Raw genomic sequence first — 16,292 nt, 5'->3', positions numbered from 1 at the left:
TATTTCTAGATGTTTTGTCCCATTGTGATATGATTCGAATATAAAATACAATGTTTATATATTTGTATTGTTGGTTGCCTATCATAATGCATGTGGAACCAGATATATCTTTAGTAATAAAGTACTCCACTTAGCGAAAAATTATCGATTAAGTAATTTGAAGCAATCACCGCCAAGTATATTCTTCGAATTTATAGGGTAAATGATAGATACGACCAGTTGTTATCCTTAGGAATAACAATCACCATTTGTCGCATTATGCAGTTTCACGTAAATGTTACGGAAACGATAACGTCTATTCCACCTGATAGTTTTATTATCGAATATCGATTATTTTGTCTACTCGCAAGGTTATTGTTCATATTCCTTAAGCTTTTAATCGTATTGTGTATTGGTTAGAATAAACCAACCCACCATGTGATAAAGAGGGCTAATCCGATTCTGTCTGAACGCCAAAACATCGAGCTTACCCATGCTTCCGTCATCGTCAGTCGATATCCAAGTGCTGTATTCAGTTCTATAAACTCCACAATAACATAACAAATATTCAAATGGTCGAGCTGTGGTCATAAGTCTCGGCGCAATTTGTGATCGGGGGTTGATTTTATTCAAGTAGTTAAATTAGTGTGATTATTTGATTTTTGGTTATTTTTGAATTGTTATTAACCTATTAGCCGCTAGATGGAAATAAATGTCTAGTCAAAGGATTCAAATATATTTACGTACTTTACAATTTTTGAATAAAAAAAACTATTGACGATCGCTTAGTGTAGATGTCGCGTATAAATAAATTTGCCGTTTTTGATAGTCGTAAATACATCAAATGCATTTGTGCGGGTTCTACAAAAGTCTTACAGTTACAGATCCTATTAATTCATTTTAATTATTTTTTGTTGTAATAATAATCATAAGTGTACGGATGCTAGTGATATTCATAAACAAATCATAATTTATTTAAATATGTCAGATCAGCGTAGGTTTAAAATTTCGCGTTTCGATACTTTTGAAGAAGATAGTTATAAGTTTAGTGACTATGATGAAGATCGCGTAAAAGACAAACTATTACCTTCAAATAATGATGTTGCTAGAATAGTTCAAACTTTAGAAACAGGTGAGAATATTAATCTTTGAAAATATCATATATTATTTCGTAATGTTTTATTATCAACCATTGTTTCTTAATTTCGTATTCAAATTAATGGATTTATTGAGTTTTAACTAATTTTTTCTATATCCAACCATAGTCGAAGTTAAAATATAGGAATTTGAGAAGGATTGATCTATTTTTGAAAACGTACAGCGGGTCAAGTTTATTTGAAACGAGTTAATCTATACATGAATTGTTTTCAAAATTTTTATTCATTTACACGAAGAAATACTCGAATATTCAATATATTTATCATAACATTATTAAATCTTGAATCTGAAGATATGTGATATTTATTTATACACATTTTTATGTAAAGTACTTCTTATATACGTTTTTCCAATTATTTGTTACTTTTACAAACCCATTGGCGATATTTTCAACCACATATTTACACAATATTTTCATTAGTTTGTCATGAATATTATAATGAAACATTTTCCTCGGTACCAATGACAAATTTCATTTGCAAAGAATAAATATCCGATGGATTCTATGCTCCATTTATTATAAGCTCAGTTGAAATGAACAGATAATATGGAGCACTTTAAACAACTTCTAAAAACTATTCGGAAACTATAATCCATGATCAAGTAGATCACATGCCAGAACGAGATATTGATAATCGATTTAATCGATTTTCTCAATTAATAAATTCTAGATACTTGGTTCACTCCATGTATGTCATGTGATTATTACAAAAAAACGTATTTTATTAGCGCAATAGGTATAATCCTATAATATACAGTTTTTCATACAAAATATCTGCTTTACTGTATTTTGTAATAGTTAATTAACCTATGTACCTACCTGTAGTATTATTAATTTACTTCATAGGGGTTTCTGTTACATTCTATTTCAATAAAATGAATTTAATCTTTGTAATTTTATTAAGTAATTATTGTGCTATTTTTATTACTTATGGCAATCGTACCGTCCCTTTTTCAATAAATATCGAATTATATTGAAAATATTTATTATTTTTATAACCTTATCCACATCACTTTCAAATAAATTTTCTTCTACAGTTGAAATAAAATATAATGATAAGGGTAAGTCGTGTATAATGAATTATTTTCTTATTATTGAACATATGGTTTTCGAATCACTTTTCCGAACTTTTCAATATTGTTAATTTCATAGAATTTCTGGAACCCTTGTAGATATTCATACTGAATACACTGCGAAACGCGCGTTAGACAGTGTAATCGTGAGTGTTGTGGTAGTGGTAGTGTAAACAGTCTGTTCAGGATAATTACATGAATATTCATTAAACACTATGAGTTTTGCAATTACATTTTTAAAATGGGCGATCTTAATATAATTATCACTACATATAAAATTATATTACCTGGTATTATTACATTATATAGCAAGGACAATTTTGATGAAATAAATTCATTATTTCAATTATTGTACATATTCATAAAAAATCCGGAAATTATAAATTTGTATTCTTTAAACATGATCCTTATTTTCAATGCCCAATTTTTAATGGGAATTTTCGGCTTGGTATATTTCATTTAGGTTTTTTTTTTCTTTAGGAATAAGCTACGATTCACTCTAAAACTGAATTGCAATATTCATTTTTTCATAATGTCAAAACTATGAACGTCAATAAAGTATCTGAAATGTTCACCGCGAACTTCACAAACCTTTGTCATTGGAAACCCAAGCAAGTTGCCAGCGAATCAATAGGTTTAATTTCTTTAAACCGGTTGCCGTCTGGTTGTTTGTAGTTCTCCATTCAAAAACAAAGGTTTTTATTCATTGCAAACCAGTTAGAGATTTGCGTCAGAAATGAGTTTCTTTTGAGTTAATCCATGTGTATTCGGCTTAGTACCTTAAAATTAAGGCAGGCGACAAAATGTATGTAAGCAATCGTATGTCCCATGACTTTGGTGGAAGTAATCATGCCAAAAAACATTCAACACATTCCAAACTCTCAAGAATATTTTGTAAAAGTATAATGGAAAAATACAAAATGTTTTAAAACATTTTTTAAAAAACTATGAAGCGTGGCTATTCAATAATCCTACAATATTCTCAGTCATTAATGACAGCAGTTTTTTTCATTAATGTATTGTTAAAAAGAGTGCTGGAGCCCTTTTGTCAGCTACTTGAGAGCCTCTATTGGTTTTGCTTCAACTGTTCCCAAATCTTGTAAGCGCTATCTCTACCCGGAAAAATAAAAAAGTCACGGAGCTGATAATTTTGCTAGGAACACTTTTTTGGTGGTAGAGGATTCAGAACTTTCAGGTCTCCCACAAATGGGGTCTTCATCATATCAAATTCTCACTTGGGGCATTGGATATGCAGTCGATGATCGTTGTTGATTAATTGAAACGTCGTCGGTTGTTTCACATCTATTCATAAAAGATTAAATTCACACAAAAATGTATTTTTGGAGAAGATCATAATATATAGACTTGTCCAGAAATGTGGTGACACGATTACGGTTTTCTTGGAAAAGCTTCTGGTTATATAATAATCATACTCATACCTTGTATGTAAAAAAATTTTCCACCAGATTTAAAGGATATAACATTGTAAAAATTTGTCGAATTGGGTTAAAATAAATTTAGTTATGCATGCTGTAGGTATATATTCACTATGATCTTTGTAATATCTCTTAATAAAAATTTGAAACTTTCTTTTATCATGTTTCTGGTGTACGGAACTTATACAATCAAACAAAAAATCGAAAGATTTTCTTCTGAAAATTACTGTTTGCTAGAGCACGATATAAATTTATGAATAATGGGTTTCCCAGAAAAATCGATTTATTCACAAGGACGTTACTGAATAAACACTAAAAATACTCAAGGACTAAATATACAACAAATATCGACCATATACCTTTTTTTGTAGATACCTGCTTATAGCTACATATACTCCTTTAAGAAAATAAAAATAACATAGTGAATCAATAGTAATATATGTACTACAAAGAAGCGAAACACAAAAAATATTAATATCATATAGCATTAAAAATATTTTGAAATGAAAAATCAACAGTTCATGAACTTGATTTAAGTGTTAATTATTAGTGTCCACAAAATCATCTTTTTCATTTTCAAATTATGATTTTTTCTAAATATCGATTAAAAGATAATCGATAATCTTCGCAAATTTCAACCGTGCAACCTTGGCTGAGAATTATGTAGTCAACAAAAATAATACAGAGTGGCTACAGAAAACAATTCACCTCGATATTTGACAGTATTTATTAGATCTTAAGATAATGCTGGAGTACTTGGTTTTAAGGGAAACACATTTTTAAGCTACAATCGCTGTTTCTCTCCTATCTGTATTTAAAAGGGTTAAGAGGTAAGCAGATGTACGAAGATATGCTTAATACCCTTTGTGATCAATGTCCTTCGTATGAGACTGTGAAAAATTGGACTGCAAGCTTCAAAAGAAGTAAATTTTCCATTGAAGATGATAACCGATCGGGAAGGCCAGTTTCTGTGTCAGTCCCCGAAAATATACATGCAGTTCATGACATGATTTAATCAGATCGTCGAATAGGGCTAAAACGGATCTGATCAGAAGCACTGAATATGTCATACGAACGCGTTCATCATGTTCACGTCAATTTGCACATGAGAAAAATTGCTGCAAAATGGATCCCCAAATGTTAGAATTTTGACCAAAAACAATCTGTGCTCGATTTGAGAACGATGTAGACTCCTTAAACCGAATTGTTACTATGGATGAGACTTGGGTACATTTCTACGATCCAGAAACAAAGCAACAATCGATGGAATGGCGACACTCTGGTTCTCCAACACCTAAGAAGAAGTTTCTTGTCCAAAAATCTGCTGGAAAAGTTCTTGCTTCAGTTTTTTGGGATTGCCATGGAGTAATCATGATTTATTTTTTGGATAAGGGTAGAACAATAACTGGAGATTACTATTCGACATTACTACGGGAAAAAATTAAAGAGAAAAGACGTGGAAAGCTCTCCAAAGGTGTTTCGCTTTTGCAGGACAACGCCCCTGCATACAAATCTTATGTTGCAATGCTAAAAATTCGTGATTTAGGGTTTGAATTACTAGAACACCCCCCTTATTCACCAGATTTGGCTCCGTCCGACAATCATCTCTTTTCTCAACTCAAAAAAAGTTTAAAAGGTCGTAATTTTTTCTTCGGTAACGAAGAGGTAATAAAAGTTGTGGAGGTATGGTTTGCAGAGCAAGAAGAAACATTTTTTTTGAAAGGTCTAGAGACGTTGCAGGTTCGCTGTAATAAATGTATCCAATTAAGAGGAGAATATGTTGAGTAATAAAATATTTTGACATTGAAATGATGTTTGGTTCTATAGTAGGCTAAGAATTTTTCAATATATCCTCGTACATCATAATTTACTCCATCCAAAAGTACAAAAAACAGTGATTAATCAACTTCATCGGTATATCACAATTAAAAATCATAAGATATGCACGTTAACTTTCAACAGTGATAACAAAATTCAGTCATAACGAAAACGTTTTGTTCAATATTTTTTTGATATTCAATAATAACGATGATAACAGACACTATTATTATCGACAGAAATAAGCCTATTTGGTAAATTTATCTACACGAAATTGTCCAAAATTGCCGGATAAAAGAAGATTGGGTTTTTAGTTCTAGGTCACGAACGTTACTAATTTTTTCGTTACTCAACAAAACGTGTATCCTCATTTTAGTTGTTTCATACATAATTCATTAATGCAGAAATTTCACCGAATTATTATTGCTTACCACGGATTGCAAACGTTAATGATGCATTTTTGCATTCTACTGGAATGTTAAACAAATTTATTTCTATAATTTCCTCAAAAATATTTATATATGCGATTTTACAAATAAATTTTCGAAACAATCTAAAATAAATTTTATCGATAGCTGTCAAAATATATATTTTTGGAAAATTGTTATTGTAATGCAAACAAAACTGACAAGCTAACAATTAGCTCAAGTGGAGGCGTTTTCCTGCATATATTCGCATTATTTGATCGCTGCCCTTCCCGTATCCATCACCGTACTGGTTTGCTGGAACCTTTAGAATCGATAACAATAAGTATTATATAATAATTATCACTGCCCATTATTAATACGTGCCATTATTCACCTGTTAATTCTCGTATTGGAAGAATTGTCTTTTATTATTAGTATTAGTTAAAAAAGTGTCGTCCATTGTGAGCATAGTATCATTAATAAAGCGTTTATTACCTCGTTATTACTGTTTCGTTGTGAAAATTGATTTCTTATGCTAAAATTTGAACATTTCTTAAAATATCTTTACGATACCAGTTATCTTTTGCAATTTCACTTTGCATTGAACCTTTTTCTAGTTCTCATACAGAAAAGCTTCCTAGATATTGATGCAATTAGTAGTTGTGTGATCAGTGTTAAATTACCCACTCAATTTGAAAAAATGACAAAGAAAATTTTAATCCAACTAATAAATCAAAGAATATATTTAGAGGACAAACAACAAGTTTTTAGAAGTGGGAGATCGTGTACAGTTGCAGTATTTGTAACTAGACAAATCCCAGAGAAAGCTCTAGAATATAATCGACCTGTGTTCATTTGCTTAATTGACAAAAACCATTTACAGAGCTAGGTTAAAAAACGTGGTTCACCTTTTATACAATAGACATCATCAAAACAATCGAAGATATATACAGACTATAATACACGGATAACTTACAGAGGAAATAAACATAGGCATCGATATAAAACAGGGAGATATTCCTTAAGCCCCCTACTTTTTAATCTCATAAATGGATGAAATAATAAAGGCAGTGAAAAGGAGGAAAAGTTATAAGATGGAAAATTGGGAAATAAAAATTTTCTGCTGTGGAAGTGATGCAGAAAATGAAGACGATCTACAAAGATTGGTCCACAAGTTTAACATAGTAGCAAAGAAGCTAAACATGGTAATTTCGTCCCAAAAAACAAAAACACTGGTCATTAGCAAAGAACCGATTAGATGTAAGTTAGAAATTGATGGTACCAGATTATGGAAACTAACTACTTGGGCATCACACTACCAAGCTATGGAGATGCAGAATCAGAAGTAAAAAAACAAATACAGAAACCTAATAGAGCAGCAGGATGCCTCAATTATATGATATGGAGAAACAAACATATAAGAACGGAAACTAACACTAGAATTTTTTTGTTATAAGACCTATAATGACATACATAGAAGAAACGCAACCGGAAACGTCCAAAACACAAAGAATGCTGGAAACAGCTGCTGAGATGAAAATAACGAGGAGAAACACGGGGAACACACTGAAACATCGAGAATACGAGTGGTTATTGAATAAAAAAAAAGAACGCGGAACAACCATATAAATAGAATGACAGATGATAGGGTAGTAAAGAGCGCAAGAGACAAATCGGTCGCCCCCGAAAAAGATGGAGCGATAATATAACTTAAAAGAACAACAAAAGGAAGAAACAGGCAGAATTGCCTATAGAAAAGATAGAAGAAGAAGAAGTTCTTATAACGAGTTCAAATTTCCTTCTATTTCCAATTTTCTTTGAATTGCGATTTGTCGCTATCTCGCACTTCGTATTTGTGAGTACCTCTACTAGCCTATTAGTAATTTCTTGTACTGAAATTATAAAATTAGAAGCACTTATTCGATATCTCAGGATTCAATTACTATATCATTATTATTTCAACGCATTTTTATTTATATAAATTGTTAGTGTTCGAAATCATTAGTAAAATTAACTAGACTCTTGCCAAAAATTCAGATAAGTTATTTTTGCGTTTATGTAAATATACACTAAATATAAGTTTCAAAGAAACGTAGTACGGTTCATTGCCATGAATCAATAAAACCAGTCGTGTGAAATTTCCAATAATAATAGTAAATAATAATTTTAGCTTCGAAATTATGCGTGAAAAGGCGTGAAAATATGACCAATGAGAAGGAAGTCAAATTTGAATTAATATACAACGTGCGTGGATCCAGCCCTGCATTGTAATAGTTAAACTATTGTTTAAGTCCAGTCATAAGTTGAAAACTGTTTATTGAGAAAGTCACTAATCAAAAAGACACGTTCTCAAATTCTTCTTCTTCTATCTTTTAAGTTATATTATCGCTCAATTTTTTCCGGGGGCGGCCGATTTGTCTCTTGAGATCTTTACTATCCTATCATCTGTGATTCTACTTGTATAGTTGTTCCATTATTTTTTTTATTCAATAACCACTCGTATTCTCGATGTTTCAGTGTGTTCCCCGTGATTCTCTGGTCGCGTTTCTGCTGTGTATGTCTTAAAACAACTTTGTAAATTCTAGTGTTAGTTTCCGTTCTTATATGTTTGTTTCTCCATATCATATAATTGAGGCATCTTGCTGCTCTATTATGTTTCTGTATTTGTTTTTTTACTTCTGATTCTGCATCTCCATAGCTTGATAGTGTGATGCCCAAGTAGTTAGTTTCCATAATCTGGTACCATCAATTTCTAACTCACATCTAATCGGTTCTTTGCTAGTGTTTTTGTTTTTTGGGACGAAATTACCATGTTTAGCTTCTTTGCTACTATATTAAACTTGTGGACCAATCTTTATAGATCATCTTCATTTTCTTCATCATTTCCACAGCAGAGAATTTTTATTTCCCCATTTTCCATCTTATAACTTTCCCTCCTTTTCACTGCCTTTATTATTTCATCCATTATGAGATTAAAAAGTAGGGGGCTTAAGGAATATCTCCTTGTTTTATATCGATGCCTATGTTTATTTCCTCTGTAAGTTATCCGTGTATTCTAGCATGTATTTTGTTGTCTTTATATATATTCGATTGTTTTGATGATGTCTATTGTATAAAAGGTGAACCACGTTTTTTAACCCAATTCTGTCAAAGGTTTTTGTCAATTAAGCAAATGAACGCAGGTCGATTATATTCTAGAGCTTTCTCTGGGATTTGTCTAGTTACAAATACTGCAATTGTACACGATCGCCCACTTCTAAAACCTTGTTGTTTGTCCTCGAAAGATATTCCTCGATTTATTAGTTGGATTAAAATTTTGTTTGTCATTTTTAGAGTAGTGTTTAAAAGATTGAATCTTTATTTTTTCTATTGTAATTTTCTAAAAGTTCATTTGCTATTTCATCACTGCCCGTAGCCATTCGGTTTTTTAGTTTTCTCTGAGCTTCCTCTACTTCCTTTGTACTTATCCTCTTCATCAGTTGTGATTTCTGGTATTTCCGGTTCTTTTGTTGTGAGTTGGTTTTGTGAGTACAATCTTGTTATCCAGGTTTTTATTCCCATATGTTTCACTTCTACTATTTCTTTCATTTCTTGCCTCTGTCCTCTTATAAATCTCCACATTTCCTTTTGCAATCCGTAGTCATGTTCTAGATCTTTTGAGAACCGTTCCCAGTGGTCTGACGAACCTATGCGTTTTCTTGCGAATTCTCTTATAGTTCTCATATGAGGGTGGTGCTTTGTATAAGAACTACGTTCAAACTTATTTTGAATTCGTGGTGCCATATGGTAGCTAGATCGGTGAAAAAAAGTGTGGAGAAGGATCCTGCAATCCTGACATCATAGATAGTGGAGTTATAATCATTATTTAATTCAATTGAAAAACAAACGAAACGAAACGTTTTCCCACATTTTTATGAACATCACATTTCTTTTTCCATGTTTATATAGAATTAAGCTGTTATTATATATTCTTCATATCGTCTAGTACACTTTTTAATATATTAGAAGATCTACTGATGGCGGATGATTGATGATATTGTAGATATCTTTCATATTCTTAATGTTTGTCGTCATTTGCATGGCCCTCGTAAGGGCTACTGGCACCTGAATGCGCCCCTTAAGGCACTTTGAATTCTTTTTTTCATAGTAGGTAGGTGCTTGAAATAAAGCAAAGAACTGAACTTTAAAAGTCATATTTATTTGTAGACTAAAATATCAAAATGAAATAATAATAATAAATTCTTGTTCACACTAATTTTAAAGCATTTACTTAACTAATGGGGTACAGACACGTTGTACATAAATACTAGAAAATAACCCAAAACTAATTTTTATAACAGAAATATTGCCTCATGTCGACATATACAACGTGCTAATGAGAAAGCGCAAAACCTGAAATTAGTTTGTTCAGAATGGTGAGTAGGATCGACTAATAAAAAATAGATGTCAAATTTGAATCAAAATAATATTCGTAATTCTTTTATAATAAAAATAAGTCTGAGGTTTTGTGCTTTTTCATTAACATGTACATAAGTACTACTTTCTACTTATACTACAATATTTTAAAAAATATACTTCTAATAACAAAAATCTAGATAACTTCGTTATAAAATCAAAAATCATATCTAGGTACAATAGAAAAATAGCTGTTGTAGTAGCGTCGTTACTACAATAATCTCGCTACTGTAGCGATATTTTCGGAGACTTTGCTCTTGCAAATTCGTTAATTACATCGCTACACCATCAAAAATTTCTTGTTCAATTGCTAATATTGCTAGCCAAGACAATCTTTCTTGAAGCACTGTTGACCTTTAATAATTTTTAATAATTTTGAAAAAGATCGCTCGCCAGAAGCTAGAGATACAGGCAATGTCAGAAGAATTCTAAGTGAAATGCTTACGTTTGGAAGGGTGGAGGTGAAAGGTCACGGTGAGTATCATCAGGTAATGAAAACAACTTTAACGTTTTAATTTCATTAAACAAATCATTGGAACCTACACCCTTATTATCCTGATCTGTCAGTCGTTCTTCAAGAGCAGAACAACTTTTTAAAGTAGGGAACACTTACCATTTTATAAAAACGCTTGTACCATTGAAATTGCAGACACAAGGTATTCAGCAAAATTAGTTAACAAAATTTTGTATTATACAATAAAACCTGACATAATCTCGCAAGTCTTGCAACATAGGAATCAACAGTAACTGGATGATATACTAATAAAATTTCGTATTATTTTTGTTTTTTTTGGCCCCTTGGTTTTGGCGCCCCTAAAGGATGGCGCCCGTGTGCATTGCATTTGTATTTGTGTAATTTATATGTACAGGTTCAGTAATAGATAATAATATCGAAGTGTGTCAAGATGATAGACATAATCTGATTCTAGCTTTTTCGTTTTTATTCTAAAATTATTGACTCAGGGTATGTGAATACTAGCAATAACTGCTTTTAAATATTCAACGAAGTATTGACAGGTTTCAAATACGACGTTCCGTGACACAATTTGTTTTCCTAAATCGAAACTTCATGCTGTTATTCGAGCGAAACCAAAACGCGCCGTCGCGTCGCGGACTGAATTCAGATGAGGTATGCACTTGACGTGTAAATTCTTATTTGCTCATCATTAATTTAAGTATTTCACTTGTTTGTTGACTTATCTTATGAAAAAATTCTTTTTAAGTCGTATCTCCTAAAGGCGTTACTTTTTATTTATTTATTTAATCAGTCATATATAATATAAGATAAAGTATAAAAACTAATTTTTGAGGCAAGTTAACATATCTTCAGTTCATAATATATAGGCTTCATAGCACTAAATTATTTTTGGTTCTACTTCATATGTATTCTTTATATCAATTACTTTTTTTTAAGTATGTATTACTAAATTTGTAGGTATTTTTTTTTAAATTTCGATCACCAACGTCCAGAGCTCATTGAAATACCGTCATTATCTATTTGAACTCGTGATGTTCTGTGGAAAATTTGCGTTTTTACCGTTGACGTTAAACATTTTTTTCAGAAAGATATTTCTCTTGTATCATCCACGCATTTCCGACCGTTTTTTTCAATTATATTTATCTATTGTATACTCGTATAGTTTAAATTTATGACATGTAACATGTTCTCGGTTGGTTTTTTCCCCATTACCACGGTTTTTACCGGGATATTTATAGTATTCAGCTTTGCTAAAGTTTGCCTCAGCTGATAGTACCAATGATAAGTATTGATGATAGTATTTCTTGTAATATATCCACGCAATTGTCTCGATATTTCATTTTTAATAGAACTGAAATGTGATTAGGAGCGACCAGTCGTGGTTTTACAAAATAATGCTGGAAACCATAACTACTTGCGCTATTTTTTTCTAATATTATTTGATGGTAATTACTAAGATGTTATCTTAATTAATTTTCGTATTGTTCTGAATTGAATTTGAGGGCGATAGGTTTTAATTATCCGTTCAAATTTTTATTTTCCCAATCAATGAAATGGAACATTACAATTAGGAACCAACATAAAATCACTCGAAGGCAGTCAATTACTTTCTATCTAGGTATTTATTTGTTCTATTATATTTCTATCAGTTTGCAATTAGACAATTACTTTTAATTCGGGGTATAAGAGAAAAGCAAATAAACGATATTGACGTAAAATCTATTTGAGTGTATATATACAACTTATACTTCAAGTTTGATTTATTTTGGTAAATCAATCAGGTAATTTTCCTAGTTTAGTATCGAATATCAGTTTAGCTACGATACTATTGGTTTTTATAACTGCTGAACACGATATCATATCTTTGAATTTTTTCACATTTGTAAAGAAAACAAAATTTTTTGGATTGGTTAGATAAATATGGGTAAAGCGTAAGGTTTGTTCATTATTATTGATAGTGGAGAATTGAATGTGAGAATTACAAAAAATAATTGCGTTATAACTGTGAAGAGAAGCACATTTTTAAATATCACGGAATGAATGAATAACATTAATATTTTTGAATAATGTTGATGTATTATTTTAATTAATGGCGAAGGGGATAGACCGCCCGCCAAAATATGCGATTGCTGCGAATAGTGTTGAATATACGAGGATATATTGATAAATTCCTAGCCTACTATAGAACCAAACAAAATTTCAATGTCAAAATATTTTATTTCTCAACATATTCTCCTCTTAATTGGATATATTTATTACAGCGAACCTGCAACGTTTCTAGACCTTTCAAAAAAATGTTTCTCCTTGCTCTGCAAACCAGACCTTCACAGCTTTTATTACCTCCTCGTTACCGAAGAAAATTGACGACCTTTTAAACTTTTTTTCAGTTGAGGAAAGAGATGATTGTCGCACGGAGCCAAATCTGGTGAATAAGGGGGGTTTTCTAGTAATTCAAAACCTAAATCACGAATTTTTTGCATGGTAACATGAGATTTATATGCAGGGGCGTTGTCCTGCAAAAGCGAAACACCTTTGGATAGCTTTACGCGTCTTTTCTCTTTAATTTTTTCCCATAGTAATGTCGAATAGTAATCTCCAGTTATTAGTCTACCTTTATTTAAGAAATCAATCATGATTACTTCATAGCAATCCCAAAAAACTGAAACAAGAACTTTTCCAGCAGATTTTTGGACACGAAACTTCTTAGGTCTTGGAGAACCAGAGTGTCGCCATTCCATCGATTGTTGCTTTGTTTCTGGATCGTAGAAATGTACCCAAGTCTCATCCATAGTAACAATTCGGTTTAAGGAGTCTACATCGTTCTCAAATCGAGCACAGATCGTTTTTGGTCAAAATTCAAGCATTTGGGGATCCATTTTGCAGCATTTTTTCTCATGTCCAAATTGAAGTGAACAAAATGAACGCATTCGTATGAAATATTCAGCGCTTCTGATCAGATCCGTTTTAGCCCTATTCGACGGTCTGATTAAATCATGTCATGACTGCATGTATATTTTCGGGGACTGTCACAGAAACTGGCCTTCCTGTTTTCGGTTTTATTAAGTGTTATTTCTACCAATCGTATTCATTTCTTAGGTATTCCAAGTTTTGCTAGAGCTTGCTACAGGTGTTTTCTTAATATTGTCTGTTTTAAAGTCGATAATAGCTTCAAATTTAGTCTCCGATCATAGTTATCATTCTGTCGATCGCTAGTCGATTTGGATTTCTAAGACCTTGATGCTAGCCTTCTTGTTTCCTGTTTATACCAGATGTATTAAATTCTGAGCTATTTATTAGTTATATATTTCTGGTTGATTAATCTTTCTCCACTATCTTTGCTTTGAACCGTGCTTAGGACAGGGTTAAGTATTTGAAAACTCTCTTGGATATACCTATACTGCCGATTTATTCAGCGTACTTAGGTTAGCTCATTTGTTTTATTTTCTTTCCAGACTTTGTGGTTGATAACTTACGAGTTAAGAAGCCCACAATAAAATATCGTTAGGGGATACTAGTTTCATTTAATTACGTACGAATTAAATTAACGAGTATTAAGACAGTGTTAATTGCTAATTCTTTTAGGAGTTAATGGTAAAAGACTTGGATGTTTGGAAAAACTTTTCTTCTTAGTCCTCTTATTGTTTAAGAACCAAATTTTTCTTCGACTCAAAAATTTATTATCACAAGATTGCTTCAAATAATATAATTTTACGACCACTCGAAGTTAACTGTTGTTTTTTATAATTTGTGACGTCAAAGCTCAACATCCGAGTATCGACTATCTGCGTTATTTGGGGCATTTTGAGCAGCGCGACTTCTGTTTTCTGTGGAAAAATTTGCTTTCGAAGGAATAAGACAAAATTTGACAAGGTTGTAAAAGAGACAGCGGTATGCATCTTGAAGAGGGTGATTAAATAATATTTTAAACATTAGTTAAGGTGTTGCATTGTTATAATAACTAAAAGTTTATTAATTCAGAATAAAACATTTTTTTACGCCCATGTCTGGAAACGTCAAAAATTGCACTGTCAACATTCCTTATAAATACACGTGCGTTTTCAGAAGAAAACTTAAACTTCTTGGTTTAATTAAATTACAATCAAATTTTTATTCACGCAAGACTTTATTTGGTCTATTTACACAAATTCAGTCAATTAAAAAACATAAAAATTTTTAGCATTAGCGAGATGTATTTAGGATTGAAAGAGTGATGCCCCTAAATGTAGGCAGCACATTATGCTTTAAAATAGGACACGTTTTTTTAATCAGCATGCAATAAATGGGCGTAGAAAAAGTATAGTACGTTACACGAGTTGTAAGCCCATTACGCACTCGTGAAATTTTTGCATAAAATTACCCACTTCGTGCGTAATGGGTTACTTACTTACTTACAGCGATCTCGTTAATTTGTAACCATACCTCGTATGTGTTCCGGATAGCAGAGTCATGTTTAAATCGTATCGTATCGAATCGATAGATGATAATGAACTTGAAACATGCAAAACCCTAAATATAAATTCGCAGATTGGTATCTGACTTTATAACTTGAAATCACGGTATCTCCTATGTTTTAGACACGAACTAACACAAAAATATATTTTTTTAATAATTCGGTACTGCTAAAAAATTGACAATGCCAATTATTAATATTATTAATACACTTTTATTATTGGCCTATTTTATATGTTTGCCTACACACACAATTTCTTACAAATTTTTTTGGAAGCAAAAATCATTTCTGTCTTGGATAAAGCATTGAAATCGAGAACTTTTTAAGCAAATTGTGTTATTGTATAGTGAAAATTTAAATTTATTTCGTTAATAATGGATGTGCCTCAACGTTTAACGAGACATGTGAAGAATGAAGAAGCCGCTAGAATCATCGCGCTCATACAAGATGGCCGCAGTCAAAGATACGTCGCCGGGGTAATTGGAATTAAACAAAGCACCATTGTTATTCGCTACCAAAAAACAGGGCAGCTAACCAGAAGACCCGGACAAGGCCGCGGAAGGGTAACTTCGTTATTTGAGGTTAACGGCGTTAAGAATTAGGCATACCACTGCTCGAAGGCTGCAAACTGGGTAATGTCCGATTAAATCTACAAACAGAGTGCCAGCTAGAGGTCCACGTCTTACCAAAGAACATCGAGTAGCAAGATTGTAATTTGCTCGATAGCACGCAAATTGGAATATTCAAGATTGGTGTCCAATATTTTATTCACGGATGAATCAGGATTTTGTCTGTATTCATCAGATAGGCGTGTACCAGTATATAGGCGACGTGGTGAACGGCAGGATCAGGTTAATTTTTGTCAAATTGAAAGCTTTGGTGGTGGCTCTATCATATTTTGGGGAGGAATTTCTTTCGAGGGTGGCACGGAGTTAGTACCAGTGAATGATGGAAGACTATATGCCTCATATCGGTGACAACTCTGTGCTAAAGCACGATAATGCCCGTCCACACGCTGCTGGAGTGGTTCGACAGTA

The 16,292-nt window shown here is 32.1% G+C and overlaps 1 protein-coding gene across 2 annotated transcripts in view; it reads left to right on the top strand.

The window, feature by feature from the left end:
* Window positions 1–489: 489 nt before the first annotated feature.
* LOC130450958 (solute carrier family 12 member 6) overlaps window positions 490–16,292 on the top strand; it is a 70,480-nt gene continuing 54,677 nt past the window's right edge. The window contains exon 1 of one of the 2 annotated variants that reach the window (XM_056789713.1): window positions 490–1,111. In XM_056789713.1, coding sequence (XP_056645691.1) covers window positions 961–1,111 — 151 coding nt within the window. In that variant the 5' untranslated portion in view covers window positions 490–960. The remainder of the gene's footprint in view (window positions 1,112–16,292) is intronic. The other variant, XM_056789715.1, reaches the window with a different exon arrangement.

Source organism: Diorhabda sublineata, chromosome X (genome assembly GCF_026230105.1).
Source record: "Diorhabda sublineata isolate icDioSubl1.1 chromosome X, icDioSubl1.1, whole genome shotgun sequence".
Classification (NCBI taxonomy): Eukaryota; Metazoa; Arthropoda; class Insecta; order Coleoptera; family Chrysomelidae; genus Diorhabda; species Diorhabda sublineata.
Note: the sequence above shows the minus strand (reverse complement) of the source record. Positions and strands in the feature narration are given on the sequence as shown.